General features: G+C 39.2%; 1 protein-coding gene across 2 annotated transcripts in view; it reads right to left on the bottom strand.

The window, feature by feature from the left end:
• Window positions 1–1145: 1145 nt before the first annotated feature.
• The window catches only part of LOC126175325 (E3 ubiquitin-protein ligase MARCHF6), a 47533-nt gene continuing 25885 nt past the window's right edge, over window positions 1146–22793 (bottom strand). The window contains exons 6-9 of one of the 2 annotated variants that reach the window (XM_049922041.1): window positions 17858–18058; window positions 15794–16483; window positions 13306–13680; window positions 1146–2316 (exon numbers count right to left, since the gene is read on the bottom strand). In XM_049922041.1, coding sequence (XP_049777998.1) covers window positions 2203–2316; window positions 13306–13680; window positions 15794–16483; window positions 17858–18058 — 1380 coding nt within the window. In that variant the 3' untranslated portion in view covers window positions 1146–2202. Of the gene's footprint in view, window positions 2317–13305; window positions 13681–15793; window positions 16484–17836; window positions 18059–22793 lie in introns of both variants that reach the window. The other variant, XM_049922040.1, reaches the window with a different exon arrangement.

The raw sequence follows: 22793 nt of genomic DNA on the forward strand, positions 1-22793 counted from the left end.
CACTTAAATATGTTAGCTAGACAAATCATTACTCTACATTAATTATGTTTGGTGTTGTGATCCTTTTTCCTATGAGTGTAAATGTGAACTGTTAATCTTGTGCCGCAATAGAACAACTTACTTCCTGCCATGATTATGTGCACTGGCCTGAAAACTTGTGTTAATTATTATTGTTTGTAGCATGAAAATTAATCACCATAATTGATAATGGAACTTTGCATGTGTATTAGTCAACCAACATGTTGGTGTCGTGTACATCAATGAACAAACACCATCCCTCATGCAATTATATTTTCAGCTTTGCGGTGACTGAAACTGGTGTTATTGAGGTGAGACTATGAAATTCAGGTCAGAAGAAATTGCAGGGAAGAAGATGAGTACTTGGGTGCTGTCTGCAAAAATATTGGCGTTATGTCACCTGAGCAGACACTGGAGAATTTTATGAGTCAGAAATAGGCTGAGAAAACATCAGATTGCATGGAGGACCATTAACAGACTGAGGGCTGAAGTGGGCAGATCTAACGAGAATTTAATGCATTGCTAGCAAAAGAATAATGCAGCAACATTACCAAAATATTGTCCTGGAGGAAAAAAGTTAAAATTGTCTTAATATTTGCCAAGTGAAGAAGTTGATAAATTAACAACTGACTATATAAAATGAATGCCAGTTACCACAAGGAAATCGAAGACAATTCGTTTTTTAGTTTGACATACAAAAATGGAAGTGAACAACAATCTTCATTGTGAAATGAACAATATACGTCTTATTTGTCTTCAGAAATGTATTGCAGTGACTTGTTACACACTATTCCTATAAAAAAATCTCATTTTTACCACATTCCTAAGCCTCCTTCAACTTACAACATCCCCAGGTACACTCCACTTGCTTTTATAGTCTTACATTCTCTCGCAGGATTTGGCGATTTTGTGTGTGTGTATCATAGTTTCTCACAATCCATTTTTTCCTTCATTGTTTATATTCTTTAAGCACTATTACACATGATCAATACACTTAGTAATTATCTGTACTGTTTGTGTTATTGTTCCCAAACACAGGAAAAATGCTCCACTACCAACTGCACAGCGCTTTTAATAAAAATTTGTGAAACAACAATAGTACTCCAGTGGCATCAAACATTTTCAAATAATAATTAAAATTATGTTTATTTGAAGAATGAAGACTGGATACACAAAGTGACAATATTTTTGTGTGCACAGTCAAGTACTCTGTTTTTTTGCAGTGGTAATTGAAATCAGTCCTTTAGCATGTTAGGAATGAGTTTCTACAAAATGGTCTTCAAAAACTTAAATTCTGAAGCCCAATAGTCAACACTTCAATGATTCATACATCAAGTGTCCACAACCTCAACACAATATTGTAATAAATACTTAGAGCTATTTACAATGGAAAGATAAGATACACCAGATCTGCAACAGTCTTTATATTAACTGGGAAATTTTAGTTATTAACAATAATATACAAGCATCTTCAACCAGATACACAAGTATGGCAAAGTACAGTTATGAGCAAGCGAAGAAATTTCATTTCACATTTTAAATTAAGAACAAATAACTTAAAAACTGTCTTCAACCATTTACATCAGATAGCATCTGATACTAGATTATCTGATATCTGCCTCAGTATTTAAAAAAATTAATAGTAAAAATAATAGGTACTTTATTCCCAGGCAATAGTCTTATAGTCAAAAAGCCTAGCCTTGAAGCAGGAGAGTTCTTAATAAATAATATTCGAGATGACAACTATCTGTTGTGGTTGCTTTTGAGAGAGACTACAATTTTTTTCACACAACTAGAAATTAATTATTTCTATAATTTATAATTTTTTAACAAAGATAAAAGTGACAGAAAAAATACAACTGTTTCTGCAAGAAGTATGAAATCTATTTCAAGAAGAAAATTCTCACATGAGGGAACACAATACTAAAGTAGTTGGTGTTATTGCTGATGTGCACATTGTATTTGTGAGAAAAAGTTGTTTAAACTGTCGTCAGTAATTTCAATACTAAACTGGACAAGTTCATGAAACACACTATACACGTAAGCATTTATTCGAAACATGTACACTCAATATATTAATTCTACAATCATTAAGAAAATTTCTTCAGGTTTCAGTTATCTCCACGCAGGTGACGGAGGAAGCTATCAAATTTAAGGCAATAGTATTATCAACAGCTATAGCTTCTAATGCCGAATGGAGGGTGATTTGTGACGACGATGATCATAGTTCACTAACCTTCGTCCAACAAGGTATTTATCATTCTTAATATGTTCATATAGTTTCCGAAACTGTCGAATCTGAAACAAATTTATACATAATGCACTTTATTTGAATGTCACTAAAGTGAAGTCACAAAATGCTTTGAATAAAGACAAAATCAAACAATGGAAAATCCAGGATGGAATGTAACAATATTATGAGAAGGAAAGTTGCTACTCACCATATAGCATCTCTGCTATATGGTGAGTCACACCTTCCTTTACGTTGGCTATTGGTTCTGTTAGACTGTTCAGTCTTGCAAAGAATTGTGCATTTTTATTGACCACCTGCTGACATATTTTTGTGTCTCTGCTATATGGTGAGTAGCAACTTTCCTTCTCACAATATTGTTTGAATGAAAACAAAAATATGTCAGCAGGTGGTCAATAAAAATGCACAATTCTTTGCAAGACTGAACAGTCTAATTTGCAACTGTGCAGCATGAACTGTAAAATATGGAAATAGCTGACAAAAATTGAATTTCAGCTACATTATTCTCAAATAAATTTATTCTAAAGAAAAAGTATACCTGATGACAGGGCATCTCATTCACTACACTTGAGTTTGTCTTTGGTGAGAAGTTTCAGGCACAATATTACTCTATACTACTCATATGAACTCTATGCAAGTGCCAGTGATTTTCAATACGATAAACTGTCTGCTACATCAGACAAGTCACAATGGATCAATGCTTGCTCCTGGCTTTGTTTACCTACATGGTTGGGTGTAGTGTTTGGTAGCTGCCTCACCGAACACATACCCTGAAGATCCCAGCCTGGCCACCTATGAAACCAACATTTACCCAAGCCCTGCTTTATTGCAAGTGTATTCTTTCGATCTGCAATGCAGGTTCCACTGGAACGCTTCCCATGCAACCTTGTCTCTAAGCCACATGTAAACTAAATTTTCCTTTGGAAAAACGACAATGCACATATTCCGATATGTCACACCTTCCTTTACGTTGGCTATTGGTTCCGTTACATACATAATAATAATAATAATAATAATAATAATATCTGAATGTGAATTACCAACTCTTGAAACAATATCAAGAGTAGTTCTTGGGGCAAATAACTGTGTTTCAAAAGATATTTCTGAAAGCTGTATAATACTGTGTAATGATAATTTATAAATCCAACAGCATGTCAATCAGGCTGCACGGGGAAATCATTCATTGGAAGATTACCTGGGAAGTATCTTACAATAGATAAAAATCATTTAATTAAAAAATAAACTGTACCTTACTAGACTTCCTAATGTGCACCAAAAACCCACCACTCACTTATCAATATATTTCACGTGTTCATGGTGCATCACACAGATATCCAGTTTTCTATGACAATGGAAACTCACAAACATATCACATATTCATGAAGACCCTTGTTTTGTTTACAGTTATGTGGAATCATCAGCATTTACTTAAATTTAAATATTTAGTACCATATGTAACATTGCTTAAACATTTTTTCCACATAAACAAGTCTTTCTGTGTTTTCTGACAATCATTTGCGCAAACAACAATAGCATTATCAGTCTGATAACTGCTAAAGCCTGTGTGTGTGTGTGTGTGTGTGTGTGTGTGTGTGTGTGTGTGTGTGTGTGTGAGGGGGTTGCGCGCACACGGGTTTTCGACAAAGGCCTTGTTGGCCGAGGGTTTATATCGTCTTTTTGTTGTGCCTATCTGCGACTCAGTATCTCCGCTATAAGTTGAGCAGCAACTTTCCTTTTCATAATATTTTTATTTTCACATATAAAGTTAGTCACCAAAAATATTTTGCTGTTTTTTAATATAAATTTCACTGCTATGCACCAAACAATTTGTGAGTTACCTGACTGAATACATGTTACATAAAACACTGAATTTTCCATAGAAAAGCCAATTACATGTGAAATTGCTCAAGAACTCACTTTGCACTTTTTTGAAGGATAATTATACTTCTTTCAATTGTTATTGCATAAAGTTCTAAATAATGGCAATAAATGGCTGGTCTCCTGGGTCAGAAATTTTTTGAAGTGACTGGTTCTCAGTGTTAAGTTTTGAATAAGAGTCTAACACCCACAATTTAAGAAATTCATCACATATTCTGAGATGTAACATAGTTTATCATGTGTAAAGGGAAATTTGATAATTTCCAAGAACTGGTGAACACTGAAATTGCAGACCCACTGCTAGGGATAACCATCTAATGTTTGACTGTCGAGTCATGAAGCGAGAAACAATGATATTGTTTTATACTTCGCCAGCGGAACGTCAGCTGAGAGCAGTAAAATATTACGATGGAGGAACATGTACTGGGTGAGGCAAGCATGATGAATGTATTGGATGCTCTTACGTAGATGGATCTTATAGATCTTAGGGTTAACCCCATGAACCATGGACCTTGTCGTTGGTGGGGAGGCTTGCGTGCCTCAGCGATACAGATAGCCATACCGTAGGTGCAACCACAACGGAGGGGTATCTGTTGAGAGGCCAGACAAATGTGTGGTTCCTGAAGAAGGGCAGCAGCCTTTTCAGTAGTTGCAAGGGCAACAATCTGGATGATTGACTGATCTGGCCTTGTAACACTAACCAAAACGGCCTTGCTGTGCTGGTACTGCAAACGGCGGAAAGCAAGGGGAAACTACAGCCGTAATTTTTCCCGAGGGCATGCAGCTTTACTGTATGGTTAAATGATGATGGCGTCCTCTTGGGTAAAATATTCCGGAGGTAAAATAGTCCCCCATTCGGATCTCCGGGCGGGGACTACTCAAGAGGATGTCGTTATCAGGAGAAAGAAAACTGGCGTTCTACGGATCGGAGTGTGGAATGTCAGATCCCTTAATCGGGCAGGTAGGTTAGAAAATTTAAAAAGGGAAATGGATAGGTTAAAGGTAAGATATAGTGGGAATTAGTGAAGTTCGGTGGCAGGAGGAACAAGACTTTTGGTCAGGTGACTACAGGGTTATAAACACAAAATCAAATAGGGGTAATGCAGGAGTAGGTTTAATAATGAATAGGAAAATAGGAATGCGGGTAAGCTACTACAAACAGCATAGTGAACGCATTATTGTGGCCAAGATAGATACGAAGCCCACGCCTACTACAGTAATACAAGTCTATATGCCAATTAGCTCTGCAGATGATGAAGAAATTGAAGAAATGTATGATGAAATAAAAGAAATTATTCAGATAGTGAAGGGTGACGAAAATTTAATAGTCATGGGTGACTAGAATTCAGTAGTAGGAAAAGGGAGAGAAGGAAACGTAGTAGGTGAATATGGATTGGGGCTAAGAAATGAGAGAGGAAGCCGCCTGGTAGAATTTTGCACAGAGCACAACTTAATCATAGCTAACACTTAGTTCAAGAATCATAAAAGAAGGCTGTATACATGGAAGAAGCCTGGAGATACTGACAGGTTTCAGATAGATTATCTAATGGTAAGACAGAGATTTAGGAACCAGGTTTTAAATTGTATGACATTTCCAGGGGCAGATGTGGACTCTGACCACAATCTATTGGTTAAGACCTGTAGATTAAAACTGAAGAAACTGCAAAAAGGTGCGAATTTAAGGAGATGGAACCTGGATAAACTGAAAGAACCAGAGGTTGTACAGAGTTTCAGGGAGAGCATAAGGGAACAATTGACTGGAATGAGGGAAAGAAATACAGTAGAAGAAGAATGGGTAGCTTTGAGGGATGAAGTAGTGAAGGCAGCAGAGGATCAAGTAGGTAAAAAGACGAGGGCTAGTAGAAATCCTTGGGTAACAGAAGATATATTAAATTTAATTGATGAAAGGAGAAAATATAAAAATGCAGTAAATGAAGCAGGCAAAAAGAAATACAAACGTCTCAAAAAACGAGATCGACAGGAAGTGCAAAATGGCTAAGCAGGGATGGATAGAGGATAAATGTAAGGATGTAGAGGCTTATCTCACTAGTGGTAAGATAGATACTGCCTACAGGAAGATTAAAGAGACCTTTGGAGATAAGAGAACCACTTGCATGAACATCAAGAGCTCAGATGGAAACCCAGTTCTAAGCAAAGAAGGGAAAGCAGAAAGGTGGAAGGAGTATATAGAAGGTCTATACAAGGGCGATGTACTCAAGGACAATATTATGGAAATGGAAGAGGATGTAGATGAAGATGAAATGGGAGATACGATACTGCGTGAAGAGTTTGACAGAGCACTGAAAGACCTGAGTCGAAACAAGGCCCCCGGAGTAGGCAACATTCCATTGGAACTACTGACGGCCTTGGGAGAGCCAGTCCTGACAAAACTCTACCATCTGGTGAGCAAGATGTATGAAACAGGCGAAATACCCTCAGACTTCAAGAAGAATATAATAATTCCAATCCCAAAGAAAGCAGGTGTTGACAGATGTGAAAATTACCAAACTATCAGTTTAATAAGTCATGGCTGCAAAATACTAACGCGAATTCTTTACAGACGAATGGAAAAACTAGTAGAAGCCGACCTCGGGGAAGATCAGTTTGGATTCCGTAGAAATGTTGGAACACGTGAGGCAATACTGACCCTACGACTCATCTTAGAAGATAGATTAAGGAAGGGCAAACCTATGTTTCTAGCATTTGTAGACTTACAGAAAGCTTTTGACAATGTTGACTGGAATACTCTCTTTCAAATTCTGAAGGTGGCAGGGTTAAAATACAGGGAGCGAAAGGCTATTTACAATTTGTACAGAAACCAGATGGGAGTTATAAGAATCGAGGGGCATGAAAGGGAAGCAGTGGTTGGGAAGGGGGTGAGACAGGGCTGTAGCCTATCCCCAATGTTATTCAATCTGTATATTGAGCAAGCAGTGAAGGAAACAAAAGAAAAATTTGGAGAAGAATAAAAACTTTGAGGTTCGCCGATGACATTGTAATTCTGTCAGAGATGGCAAAGGACTTGGAAGAGCAGTTGAACGGAATGGACAGTGTCTTGAAAGGAGGATATAAGATGAACATCAACAAAAGCAAAACGAGAATAATGGAATGTAGTCGAATTAAGTCGGGTGATGCTGAGGGAATTAGATTGGGAAATGTGACACTTAAAGTAGTAAAGGAGTTTTGCTATTTGGGGAGCAAAGTAACTGATGATGGTCGAAGTAGAGAGGACATAAAATGTAGACTGGCAATGGCAAAGAAAGCGTTTCTGAAGAAGAGAAATTTGTTAACATCGAGTATAGATTTTAATGTCAGGAAGTCATTTCTGAAAGTATTTGTATGGAGTGTAGCCATGTATGGAAGTCAAACATGGGCGATAAATAGTTTGGAAAAGAAGAAAATAGAAGCTTTTGAAATGTGGTGCTACAGAAGAATGCTGAAGATTAGATGGGTAGATCACATAACTAATGAGGAAGTATTGAATAGGATTGGGGAGAAGAGAAGTTTGTGGCACAACTTGACCAGAAGAAGGGATCGGTTGGTACGACATGTTCTGAGGCATCAAGGGATCACCAATTTAGTATTGGAAGGCAACGTGGAGGGTTAAAATTATAGAGGGAGACCAAAAGATGAATACACTAAACAGATTCAGAAGGATGTAGGTTGCAGTAGGTACTGGGAGATGAAGAAGCTTGCACAGGATGGAGTAGCATGGAGAGCTGGATCAAACTAGTCTCTGGACTGAAGACCACAACAACAACAACAACAACAACAACAACAACAACGTAGATGGAGTAGATTTCACTTTTTACTGATACAGTGAAATGTTTGAAATTTTGTTGGAAGTATGGGTTGCTTCCCAGTCACGATGTGAGAAACTGCGTGCACTGTGGTGCTGCAAAATTCATGTACCCTGTGCAAGAGAGAAGTCAATCTTAATTATCCTTATTAGCTTATATGCAAAAATGCTAGAGAAGAACTGACATAACCACCAACATTCCAATTTCGAGGTGCCAAATTAAATATTCATAAATTCCTAGCTTTCCCACTCTGCTTCCATTAATTGAAAGAACTGTTACACCCATGTAGTGACTGCTTTTTGATGTACGTCATGATGTTCAATACTAAATAGTATCTTTCATTTTCAATACGTCCGTCTTTTGTCATTTCTCTCGTCATCATCTTGAGAGTCAATTGTTTGATATAAATGTAATAGGTCAGCTACTTTGATGTGCACCGATTCATGGAAAGTACCAGAAATTCACTTTGAATGTAACTATCCTCAGATCTCCTTCACCTGTTACAAATGTAAATAGTTGTGATGTCATGCTCACTGAAAAAAATGCCCACGAGAACGATGCATTGAAAGCAGTTTGTTGTTATGGGGTACTCGATAGTCTCTGACAGAGAAGCAAGAGAAGTGAATTGGACACAACATTACCCGTTACTATGGTAGGAAAGGGTGCTAGGGCATGATGGAGGAGGAACAGCACCACCCTCCAGGCAGAAAACATGCATACTGTAACTGTGGCTACATGGTACAGCACGTATTAGACCGCCGTCTCTGGACCAAAGTATGATTGAGTAAATGGTCTCTAACATGGAAACAATGCATTTCCGAATATAAGTTCATTAGACCTTGTTCTGTATCCTCTGATCAGTCAATCCCTAGAGTGTTACATGGTGGAAAAAAATCATCCTGTATGAACCTGTTATGTACAAATGTAAACTTAACTATATTGCACCAATTACACATGCTCATGTTTGCCACCAGATGGCAACTTAGATGTATGCTCTTGGAATTTTAATTGCAAAACAGACAGTGCTTGCGTGTGCACTGTGTTTTGTTATTGTAGATACCACATTTTCTTTGCATTTCATTTTGGTGATATTCTCTCGTTTATGATTTATTGCTGAAGTGTTTGCAGCAATGGACTAAAGTAAAATGTTTTGTAGGGTGTTAGCTCTTACTAGTTGAAATTACAAAGATTTAACTGAAAATTAAAGCAATGAAAAATTCCCGCATTTCTCCCAGATGAAAAAAATTCCTAGATTTCCCAATTGTCCTGGGGTGTATTCACCCTGTTTAAGGAAAGCAAAGAAAATCTGAATGACTGGAAACAGTTTGATCCTGTTCTCCCCCCCCCCCCCCCCCAACTCAGATCAGTGTCTTAATCACTACACTGTCTTTCTCAGTAATGTCAACTGAGTGTTAGATTGAAATTAAGTCTTGGTTCTTTTTTGATTTCATCAACAAAATCATGAAGATATAAAACTCAATAAGGACTACAGAGTATACAGGAAGAACTCTAAGCACACCAGATAAAATGTTAGGATCACATTACGAAAATAGCTGATAATAAAATATATCCAACAATAATAAACCATTACAAAGCCATAGGAAAATTTAGTAAAAGAGTTCCCGAGAATAGAGGGAAAGACTAATTTTGAGATCCTTTAAGGTGGAAGTTCTAACAAGACAAACTCATGATGTTGATGAAATCATGAGACTACACCTAGGACATGATAAAAATGACTGCCACACCTATGTGTATATTGATGAAAACCTCAAAGAACAAATTAACTTAGGCCTTTTTATCCGTAACTGCTTCCCAGTATCACCTTTAGAGTACTCTGTTATAATGAACAGTTCAAGTTACATAAATAAGCAACCATTCCATGAGTCATATCTATTGAGAAGTGCTAGTATAAAAAAATATCGACTGCACTATCATCAGTGTTGTTTGAAACCTTTGCTTCTCGATTTTAGTAAATACGCTGCTGGCCACTGAAATTGCAAAATCATGAAGATGGCATGCAAGAAACGTCACATTGGCATTAATTGTACAACATGCTACTTTATGCAAATTATTGGCAGTTCACCACAATCACACAAAGCAGGTAGGAGTAACACTATCTGCAATCTTTATTTTGGAAAAAATTATAAATTGGGTCTCTCATTCAGAAATTGCACTTGACTGTTAGTCGTTTATGAGGATCTCATGTATCTCTCATGTAAGAAGGAGAAACATCTTTAAGCATGTATCAAACAATGGAAATTCCAGGATGGAATGTAACAATACCAGAGAAGGAAAGTTGCTACTCACCATATAGCGAAGATGCTGAGTCGCAATAGGCACAACAAAAAGATTCACACAATTATAGCTTTTGGCCATTAAGGCTTTTGTCAGCAGTAGACACACGTACACACATGCACACAAGCCCACACACACACACACACACACACACACACACACACACACACACTAAATCAAACGCAACTTGCACACATGGCTGCAGTCTCTGAGACTGCATGTATCGCAATTTGGCAGCAGTGGAATTACTCCCTATCAACATTGCAGATTATCATTCCATGAGATTGCTGCTAGTTTTTGTTCCAAATGACCACACATAATGCTACAGAAAATCTAAACAGCTCCATGTGTCCAATGCCAGAGAGGGCAGAGACAGTTCACTGGGCCTTGCAGGATCGCACAGCTATGTCATAAGCCTTTTGACAAGATATAGGCTTGTTTGGAGCAAGACAGCACACCACCTGGAAAGACATGGTGCCACTCTGTGTCTTGTATTCTTGCTGGGCACACCACTGTCAAAGCCTCTCTCTGCCACAACAATGGTCACCTTGCTGCCAGTCAATAGTGCTCCAGAAACTGGCATACTGTCCATGTGGATATTTGCAGAAATCCTGCATGGTGCCGAGAATGCCTCTCCTAAATCCATCAGTGCCATACTCATGCACAAATAATGTGATCCAACCAAGACAACTAACACTACCAAGGAATTATAAAACACAGTCTCGAGAGCCTAAAGTACTACCACTGTAAAGTCTAACAAATGCTGGTAGACATTTGTTGTTCTTACATGAGGCATAACAAGATCTTCTCAGAAACAAACATTCAAACATTATTGCAGAAGGAGAAATCCACTGCATAATCTTTCATTATATGGAGAATTTAGATGGTATCACTCCTACCTATATTGTGCAGTTGAACTGAAATGCTCACCATTTGCATTTACAAGCATGTAATACACTTCACGACAATTTGTTGTTTGCTGCCTACCGTCTTCAAGGTGCTGCAATGTTCGTGGTCTAAGCTGTATCATAAAGACAGATATTGCTAATGTTGAAACTTTCTGGCAGATTACAACTGTTTGTCAGACCGAGACAAGCTTGGGACCTTCGCCGGGCAAGTGCTCTACTGACTGAGCTACCCATCAAGACTCATGACCTGTCCTCACAGCTTCACTTCCATCAGTAACTTGCCTCCTACTTTCCAAGCCTTGCAAGTTTCACAGGAGAACTTTGTTAGGAAATGAGGTACTGGTGGAAGTGAACCTGTGAGGAAAAGTCGTGAGTCATGCATGGGTAGCTCGGTCAGTCAAGCACTTGCCCACGAAAGGCAAGGATCCCGAGTTTGAGGCTTGGTCCAGCACACAGTTTTAGTCTGCCAGGAAGTTTCATATCAGCACACACTCCATTGCAGAGTGAGAATTTCAGATTGCTAATGTTCATTTTAAATAATAATGATGAAGATGATAATAACAACATAAGGATGAAATATGTACAGTTCCAAATGCAGAGATACAAACAAACAAACAAACAAACAAACAAACAAACAAACAATAGGCCTTGCAGAGCTGGTTTAAATCTGAAACTGCTATCCGAGTCTTTATAGCCTCTGATGAAGCCTGCAACATTGGCACAGAAATATGCTTTTGACTGCAGCAAAAATACTAGCCATGAAAGTCTGCATTGTATGATCATACAGATGTTCAGTTTGGAAAAGTACAATGGGTAATCAACATTTTAATTATCACATTGAGAAGTTGAAGTGCCAACCATGAAACCTAGTGGTTATGTTAGTTCTCCTTTACATATTTAGTGTGACTCATTGTCCCCCAAATAACAGATGGAGACCTTGGTTGTAGAAGTGTATTTTGGCTGTTCAGGAAAATTTCCACTTGGAAAGCACCTTCTTGTCACTCTGAGAATGCCCGCCACACAATAGTTTCAAGTGAGAAAAGAAGTCACTGAATGCCGTATGAGGTACAGTGAGAGTGGATAGAGGAAGACAAAATTTTGCGTCCTGTGCAGAATAAGCTGGGGCATTGTTGTGGAGCCAAGCAGCCCTTTCCCACAATGCTTTGTCTTGATGGACTGTCATAACTTTGTCATATTCGGTAGTAGCTTTTGTGATGGTCTGCCCCTTACAAGATCCATCTGTTTAGTACCACACACCACAGCATTCCCACAAAACACTTAGCAGCACCTTGCCCAACAACAGCTGAGTCTCTGCCTATTTCAGTGATACTGAATTCACACATTACCACCAACTGTGTTGTTTCTTTGACTCAGTGTAACAGAATACATCCAGAAATTGTGCATGGGGATTAGCTGGCCAAAGTAGTCATCTGAATTAGCCTGACATAGTTGCAATATTTCTGCTAACATTTGGAATGTATGTGAGTGGTTGCAGATCCCAGGACCTCATGTTCAAATTGTCATGCAAGATGTCGAAAACTGATCCGCGAATGACTTTCACTTCTTCCACTAATAGTCTCAATTGTATTAAGCAGGTCATTGAGAACCGAGGTCTTCACTTCTCTAGCAGTTCCTTTTTTTCACAGACATAGCTCTAACACTTCACTGTTTGTCATTCATACTTGTGTAACCACAACAGAAGTGTCTGTACTATCTTACCACTGCGTCATATCATTGTGCACCATTAACATACACTGCCACCAACTCCACATGCACTGCTGCAGAGCATTGTTCTCCTTCCTATTCAGAAATTTAATTCACACAAAACTCTTCAGTTCACCAATGGGCTGCACAATTTCGTTCTGCCTCTTCTACTGGTGTGCTACGGTGTTGTGGCGTAGGGATTTTACTGAGTACCAGTACTAAAGGCAAGTACCTATATGTAACTATTTTTTGAAGTGATAATTAAACTTTATGACTATCCCTCACAAGCTAGATTTTCGTTGTTGTTGTTGTTGTTGTTGTTGTTGTTGTTGTTGGTGGTGGTGGTGGTGAACTCTTGTACGTCCTCCCCAATACCATTTACCCTTTTACAATAGAGCACATATAACAAAAATTAATTTTAAATTAAAATAGAGATAAAAGTTTTTCTTACCTGGAAAACTATAATTCCTGCTGTGAGTGAAACGAGCAGCAGGAATGGATATAGTCGCCTTGCAATAAGATTGCGCAGCTGTGGATTGGCTACAAATAATGGCACTAGACCATGAGCTACAACATAGGGCACTGCTAATGCCAGCCCTAAACAAGAGATAATAGGTGCTGCCAACTCACGCATAACAAATCCCAAGTTCATATCACGTATACCATCCCTATATGTGCGCTCAATAGCACGACGCACGTGCCACTCTGGACCCATCATTATAATTGCACATGCAATTTTTGTGTACAGAACACCTAGTGCCCAGTCCTGCCACACAAAAAGGACTGGTGTCTGATCCAGTGGTACTCTTAGAGGAACCACTACAACCTGTAAAGAAAGATCGGTGTTACATAATGATTTTTACTTAAAGAAAATAAGTGCCACTCAACTAATAATTTTGTCAAATTATGAATTCAACCACTAATGCAGCAGAAAGGATAAAGAATAATCACTTAAGGTAAAATTATTACCACACACACTGTGATGTCACAAAAATACAGGGCTATTACAAATGATTGAAGTGATTTCATAAATTCACTGTAGCTCCATTCATTGACATATGGTCACGACACACTACAGATACGTAGAAAAACTCAAAGTTTTGTTCGGCTGAAGCCGCACTTCAAGTTTCTGCCGCCAGAGCGCTCAAGAGCGCAGTGAGACAAAATGGCGACAGGAGCCGAGAAAGCGTATGTCGTGCTTGAAATGCACTCCCATCAGTCAGTCATAACAGTGCAACGACACTTCAGGACGAAGTTCAACAAAGATCCACCAACTGCTAACTCCATTCGGCGATGGTATGCGCAGTTTAAAGCTTCTGGATGCCTCTGTAAGGGGAAATCAACGGGTCGGCCTGCAATGAGCGAAGAAACGGTTGAACGCGTGTGGGCAAGTTTCACGCGTAGCCCGCGGGAGTCGACGAATAAAGCAAGCAGGGAGCTAAACGTACCACAGCCGACGGTTTGGAAAATCTTACAGAAAAGGCTAAAGCAGAAGCCTTACCGTTTACAATTGCTACAAGTCCTGACACTCAATGACAAAGTCAAACACTTTGAATTTTTGGCACGGTTGCAACAGGTCATGGAAGAGGATGTGTTCAGTGCAAAACTTGTTTTCAGTGATGAAGCAACATTTTTTCTTAATGGTGAAGTGAACAGACACTATGTGTGAACCTGGGCGGTAGAGATCCTCACGCATTCGTGCAGCAAATTCGCAATTCACCAAAAGTTAATGTGTTTTGTGCAATCTCACAGTTTAAAGTTTACGGCCCCTTTTTCTTCTGCAAAAAAAACATTACAGGACACGTGTATCTGGACATGCTGGAAAATTGGCTCATGCCACAACTGGAGACCGGCAGCGCCGACTTGATCTTTCAACAGGATGGTGCTCCACCGCACTTCCATCATGATGTTCGGCATTTCTTAAACAGGAGATTGGAAAACCGATGGATCGGTCGTGGTGGAGATCATGATCGGCAATTCATGTCATGGCCTCCACGCTCTCCCGACTTAACCCCATGCGATTTCTTTCTGTGGGGTTATGTGAAAGATTCAGTGTTTAAACCTCCTCTGCCAAGAAACGTGCCAGAACTGCGAGCTTGCATCAACGATGCTTTCGAACTCATTGATGGGGACATGCTGCACCGAGTGTGGGAGGAACCTGATTATCGGCTTGATGTCTGTCGAATCACTAAAGGGGCACATATCGAACATTTGTGAATGCCTAAAAAAACTTTTTGAGTATTTGTATGTGTGTGCAAAGCATTGTGAAAATATCTCAAATAATAAAGTTATTGTAGAGCTGTGAAATCGCTTCAATCATTTGTAATAACCCTGTAACTTTGAGAGGAAGAGAAGGAGTGATAGAACACCAGACACATTGTAAGTTGCTCTTTCATACCCACCGTGTCTACATAATTTCTCATAAGAACAAGTGATTTCTGCAAGACTGATTTAATTCCCAACTAACAAACTTCCTAGTACCAGGACATGCCTCACTAAGTTACAATAATCTTGTTGCTGAGCACTAGCATAAGTCAACTGCTCATTTTTCCCAGACTAACGAGGGGTACCAAAGAAACAAATTTGTCTCTCCTCTGATATAAGATTTTAATAAAAGATCATTTTCATCCCCTTCATATTGCAAGACGACAATCTGGAAGCAGTTTTGTTTAATGTTAACACTTTTAGACAGCACTTCTAAAATTTAACACCCAAGAAAAGGTAATAATGTTAAGTCCACTTTTAATAAAGACCATTGGAGACAGGAAAGCTATACCAAAAAAAGTGAGAAGTAACACCATTAAAAAAATCATACAGAAACTTAAAAAATCATCCTGAAATATGTCAGTAATATTACTGAAAATTATTCTTTCACAAGAAAAAATGTACAGTACAAAGAGGGGGAAGAAAACTGGAGTTGCAAAGGAGTGAAAACTTACCAGCTCCAGCAGAAGGCCAAACAACAGTGGGACTAAACCAAGTAGGATGGAGCAGGCTGCCACAGCACGGGCACCATAGATACACCATTGTCGTAAACAACTTAGGATTGCTGCCCGACCTTGTGGCAGCCAACTGAGTGCCAGTGCGATAGCACGTGCAACTAGCCAGCACAAGTATGTGCCTGCAGCTGCAGTGTACAGTTCGTGCACTCTCGCTGTACCATTTGTACCAGGACGCGTTGCTGTTATTGGTGAAGCACTGACTCCTGGTGGCTGTTGTGGGAGGCACATTGCAGTAACTTCACGTCCCAACCAAACTGGTACTGTCAAGGCAACCAAACTGGCTGCGACTAATGTAACACACACACAAGCAAGCAGACCAACAAGTCGCGCCGCAAACCAGCGCGGACGCTCGTATGGTTGGAAGCCGGATGGTGCATCCCTCTGAAGGAGTGCCTGATGTGCAGCTCCCAGCCCACCACCTGCGAGGGCAGCAGGCAGAGGTACCTGCTCTCCTGCCGGCTGCGGCTGCTGCTGCTGTTGTCCTCCACCAGGTGTACGGTCACGTTCATCACCCAGTAGATAAGGTCGCAGATCAAGCAGCCATGCTACTGCACAACACCAAGCTCGTACAAGAGCTTTCAACCATGTTCGTGTCTGTGACTGTTCTAGCAGAGCTGGTAGTATCACCTGTAAACACAACAGGAATGATTTGATGAGATGTTTTTTGTACAGCAAGGCAATTTCTTCATAATATCAGTGATATCATGGATATCCTACCAATATTTTTGCTATTACTGCCATCTGAATTGGAAGCAACTGACAGTTGAATTTCAATAGTGTTTGGCTACATATACACAACAATGAAGTAAAACTGTCTTACAGTAAAACAGTTAAAAAACGAACAATCCCAACACTTTTCCTTACCATATTTCAATACCATAACAGCGTACTAACATGAACATAGAGTAGATACTTCTTTAATGTTGTCATACCATTGCCATTAATATTGTTTTAGTGAGTTTCGGGCTATGAGAGTCTGTATGCAACTGGATAAAGGCAATATTTACTTTGCCTCATTTTGTTAAGAAATCATCCATGGATATTTCGTGTGCATGTGTTTTGATATTGTTCTATATGTGCCCTTGCTGTACTGCTGGCGAAGCCGTTGTTCTGCCTGCAGCAGTAAGAACACACAATATAAATTATGTGCATGTGCACGCATGCACACTCGCTTTTCCACCTATGGAAGAACGTATTTGCAGTTTGTGTCCCATGCTGAAAATCGTTTTTAGTGCTATAGGCAGACAACAGTTTCACCAGCAGTACAGCAGAAGCACATGGAGACCAATATCAACACACACAACTGTGGATCATGCCTTAATATATTGAGGTGAAAAAAACTTGTCAAAACAAATACTTTATTCAATTTCATTCAGACAGTCCTAACCCAAAACAATCATTAAAATAACAAGTGTTCATAATTCTAATGATGTCTACAATAACTTACAAAACATTTACAATGTGCATGTGTACTCATTAAGCAATAATTTTTATGCCTTATATGCTGTAAAAATGATAAAGAGACGCAATAAACACCATCATATTTCAAATTTTTGTTTAGGAGTAGGACTAAATGAATATATTCAAATGTTTCCTCAAACCTAATACGTGGTGAGGAACCGGGAAAGAAAATATTTGGTGTCTTACTGGTTGCATCTACGTACTTCAATTTTGAGTATATAATACCATGCTGGTATCCTTTGGCCCCACTTTATTTGTGTAAAGAAAAAAAAAAGTTGTTTCTAGTGATAAACTACTGTCTCTGTAAGACAGTATTAGGATACACAGCAGGAGAGAGGTAAGAACATGTCACAAAGAAGCCTTTGAAAATACAAACTGCTATTGGGCAGAACTAAAAGACATGCACAATTAGCAATAAAATATCACTAAAATCAGTTTGACGCATGTGTTCAAGATGCTACACAATTTTTGCATAATACTATCTAAAATATCAATGATTGCAGCATATCAAATATTTACTGTCTGGAGACAAACTGCTACCTGGAGTAGCAACAGCTCCAGCGACAGTTCATTCACTTGAGTCTCCGTCTGCAGAGCAACAGTGTATGGCAGGAAGCTTGGCCATACAGCTCTTAGTATTCTTACTGGTAACCACAGCATTAACAATACAGCTGTTCCAAAAATAACTGCTGATGCAAGCAGCCTGCGCACATGCCTTAATATTGGTAGATGGATCATCTCCTGGAAGCAAGAAAGTATTTATTATGAGACATGTAAGGCCATCAATCTTCTGAACCATTCTAAACATACAATAAAAATTAAATCTTAAAAGACGAGAACTATTTCTCACTGTTAAACCAAAATGTTATTACAGCTGAAATATCACTTTTTTTTCTCGCTTGAGAGTGTATTTCCGGGCTTATGAGTTGAGCCATAAGTAAAATCCACTTGTTGTAGTTTATGAGAATCTGAGACAATACTGTAACTACACCAGAAAGTAAACGGATCTATTTCAACTTAATGAGACTGGCCACAGGGAAGCCTGTAAGAATGACAGCTTCCGTCTCACCTTCCAAGTATGCTCTTTGTTTCTTACTCTTACTTTTCTTTGTGCACTTTTCATTTCACTGCATCCTTGCTTTTTGTTGCACTTTGCCATTTTCACAGAGTATTTTGAAAATTGTAGATCATTACACTCACATAATTTATTAGCAGCATAGATAGCAAAAAGGATTTTCAAACAGACTGGTAAACAATTTCATATGAGATAGTTATGTAGGAGAGTTAAGCCACTTTTACGTTTGCGTATGAGAGTGCTAGTTACACACAACTTGTATGACACGTGAAATCACTGTGCCTTTGATCAATACCAAATCAGGGTCACACTCTCAGGACACTTCAAAATCCAATACTATGGCCTACAATGTGTGGAGGACAGGCTAAAAGATCTTCTGAATTGATGAGCTGCATAACTGTTGACACACACCAGTAGCATGATACACTGCATCAAACAGCATTACATACATCTAGTGGCAGCTTAACTGTTCACACCTAATTCTGACATGGGTATGACAGTTAGGCAGACCATACTTCTTGGCCACAGGAACAGTAAACAAAGCCATTGAGTGCAATTTTGTACATGTGATGACAACATAAATCTTATGATGAGCACATTACTAAAACTTAAAAATCAAAAGTAGCTGTTGATACCTAAGAACATGTGCTACAAATAATGCTACAGATGATCACACAAAAGTAACAGTTTCATTCAAAGTGCGTTTTAACTAATACGAACATTTGTTTTGGGGGCCTTCATCCTTCTGAATCTGCTTAGTGTATTCATCTCTTGGTCTCCCTCTATGATTTTTACCCACACTTCCCTCCAAATACTAAATTGGTGATCCCTTGATGCTTCAGAACGTGTCCTACCAACCGACCCCTTCTTCTTGTTAAGTTGTGCCACAAATTCCTCTTCTCCCCATTTCTATTCAGTAACTCCTCGTTTGTTACGTGATCTGCCCATCTAATCTTAAGCATTCTTCTGTAGCACCACATTTCTAAAGCTTGTATTCTCTTCTTGTCTAAGCTATTTGTCCCCATGTTTCACTTTTGTACATGGCTACACTCCATACAAATACTTCCATGAAAGACTTGCTAACATTTAAACCTATACTCGATGTTAACAAATTTCTCTTCTTCAGAAATGCTTTCATTGTCACAGCCAGTCTAGATTTAATATCTTCTCTACTTCGACCATCATCAGTTATTTTGCTCCCCACATCGCAAAACTCATCTACTACTTTAAGTGTCATTTCCTAATCTAATTCCCTCAGCATCACCTGATTTAATTTGATTACATTCCATTATCCTCGTTTTGCTTTTGCTGATGTTCATCTTATATCCTCCTTTCAAGACACTGTCCATTCCGTTCAACTGCTCTTCCAAGTCCTTTGCTGTCTCTGACAGAATTACAATGTCATTGGCGAACCTCAAAGTTTTTATTCTTCTCCTTGGATTTTAATTCGTACTCCAAATTTTTCTTTTGTTTCCTTTACTGACTGCTTAATATAAAGACTGAATAACAACAGGGATAGGCTACAACCCTGTCTCACTCCCTTCTCAACCACTGCTTCCCCTTCATGCCCCTCAACTCTTATAACTGCCATCTGGCTTCTGTACAAATTGCAAATAGCCTTTGGCTCCCTGTGCAATACATATCTACCAACAAATGTTTGTCACATCATTGGTTATTTTAGACATAGATGAGGTAATTAGAAACATAAACTAGGAACTAGTTATTTATTCAACAGAATAATTCTTTGTTATATAATCTATTAATACGTAAGTGACGTGAATTTCTGAAATTTTAAGAATTTTCTTTAAAATGTTTTGGATTGAAATTTATTGTTCAGTATTTAGGTATTTTAAATGACATTGTTTCATAAGAAGCATGTTATTTAAAGAGAAATCACAAAATTATAAGAGAAACAAAGTAAGGGTCATCCAATTTTCTAAATAGACGAAGGTTTTTATATTAATTTTTACTTCTCAATTGTGTAATTCTGTTTCCACCTAAAGAAATAATAAGTTTTGTTTAAAAATCTTTTGTTTGAAATTTTATTAAACAAATAAAGTTTCAAATTCTAGAGTCTTCGATTATGAATTCGAAAATAATTTAAATTGCTAGTATATTATTGGAACACAAAAATAGTAGTTTTCCAAAATACATATTTTTGTTAAAATTTATGCTCTAATTATAAAACTGCAGTAATTAAAAAAAGTATTTTGGAGAAGGTTCTGCCACAAACAACTAGGTTATAAATAGAAAGTGTGCAAACTGCATGTCATGTGAGGTTCAACAGGTCTCTTATTCTTGGTAAGTAACCACACAGTGATAAAATTGTTGTGTTTTATTCTTTTGTTCAAGTCTTATGTTATCGAAACACCTTGCACTCAGTTTTGTAATGTGTTGTGATGTGAGAAACAATTTCGATGAAAAGAACTGTCAAGAAATCAAGCGGAGAAAAGTGTTTCACTCATTACAATAACAAATCCATTCTTATGCACAATGAGTTGTAAACAAGCTGCAAGAGTACTGATAAACTTACTGCTGAGTGCCCATAAATCACATACACACAAATGAGGTGCAAGTGAGGAAGAAAAGATATGTAAATATTGTTAGTATTATAACTATTTCTTCCCAGTTGATATCTTCCTACATACCCCAAATCCCAGTTCTTATGTCTGGTTCAGTTAATTGATAATATCATCATAATCTGGACCCAGGGCCAAGAGAGACTACCCCCCCCCCCCCCCCCCCCCCCGCCACATCCTCTTCTCCCAGCCATTTCACCCAGTCCTCCTCAGTCTGTAGATCCACATTCCTGGACATTTAACTCACCTCTCTACTGTGTCTATCCAAATCTCTGTCCATACTGAGCCCACAAACCATCAACAGTAAGTGCAATTTGACAGCTGCCACCCCTTCCAAAAAGAGATGTTGTATGGTCTGGCAACCCATGGACAGTGCATTTGCAGTGATTAGAAATCCTATATCCTATATACTGGTGACCTTACTACGGCCTTTGCAGACATGACCTATCCACATACACCCTTAATCCTCCAATCGTTCCCAGAAATCAGCTGCAAAGGATTGTCATCTCTCCTCCAAAAATCAAATGACTCTAAGCACTATGGGACTTAACAGTGAGGTCATCAGTCTCCTAGACTTGGAACTACTTAAACCTAACCAACCTAGAGGACACCAAACACATCCATGCCCGAGACAGGATTCGAACCTGCGACCATAGCAGCCGCGTGGTTCTGGACTGAAGCACCTAGAACCACTTGTCCACAGCGGCCGGCTCATCTCTCCTCCCCCCCCCCCCCCTCTCCTTATCACCCTCAGTACCATATCTTTCACCAGTGCTTCAACTACTTATCGTGTCTGAAAATGAGACGAGTAGTCCAACCAACTGTCCTTCCCAAAGCAAATCCGCCGCCCCCCTGCCAAAAAAAGTATTCCACCACCCACCCAATCTACACAACATCCAAGCCCATCTGTACACTATACGCACACACTTCTTGAAACATAAGCCATTCCCCTGTGGAGGTCCCAGGTGCTAGATGAGACAACCACTCAGCTCATCCTACTCCAATCCTGTCAGAGGAAGAGCCCACCTATGAATGGAATAGCGTCATTTACCTGCTCTGTTGTAATTTCTGCACTGCATTTTATGTGGGCATGACTTTCTACCAGCTGTCCCCCAAATGAGTGGCCTCATCACACTGTGGCCAAAAGCAAAGCAGACCACACAGTGGCAGAACACACTGCTGAGCACATGTGTGATTTCAATGACTGCTTTACAACCTTTCCCACAACCTATTCATCAATAAAAGTAATGCTCCAGGTCTCAATCTGCTGGGCCCTGCTCCACATCCACATCCACTCATATCCCTGCCCATTACCCCAAATTTACCCATCCTGCACCACACACTCTTTACCACAGTTCCTCCTCTTACTGTTTTCAACATTCTCCTTTCAGTCCACTCTTCCACATGACTGTGCATGGCTTGCAATCCGCCCTGCCTGCATCCAGAGTGAGCTCACTGGTGCCACATTCCTATGCTGTGTACCTGCTGCCTCTCCCTCCTAACCCTCACCCACTCCTCCCCAAAGATCCGTCCCATTCCCTACCTCCTCCCACCCCCCCTTGCCCACTTTGCCTGCCACAACCCCTCTCCCCATTCAAGATGGAGTGTTTGCACAATGGTGGCACACCATGTAGGATGCGTGGGTGTGGATTAGGGGCACCCCTCTAACTTTTGTGGTGTAACTTATCACTTTCGTAAAACAATGTCTTATCCAATGTGTTCCTGGGCAACAAATGATGATCAACATAGCAGCACTATTTTTATTAGTTAACTAGTTTTGACGCACAAGCTGTTGGGAAGATCATCATCATTTGTGCTTGCA

Source organism: Schistocerca cancellata, chromosome 3 (genome assembly GCF_023864275.1).
Source record: "Schistocerca cancellata isolate TAMUIC-IGC-003103 chromosome 3, iqSchCanc2.1, whole genome shotgun sequence".
In the NCBI taxonomy this organism is placed as follows: domain Eukaryota; kingdom Metazoa; phylum Arthropoda; class Insecta; order Orthoptera; family Acrididae; genus Schistocerca; species Schistocerca cancellata.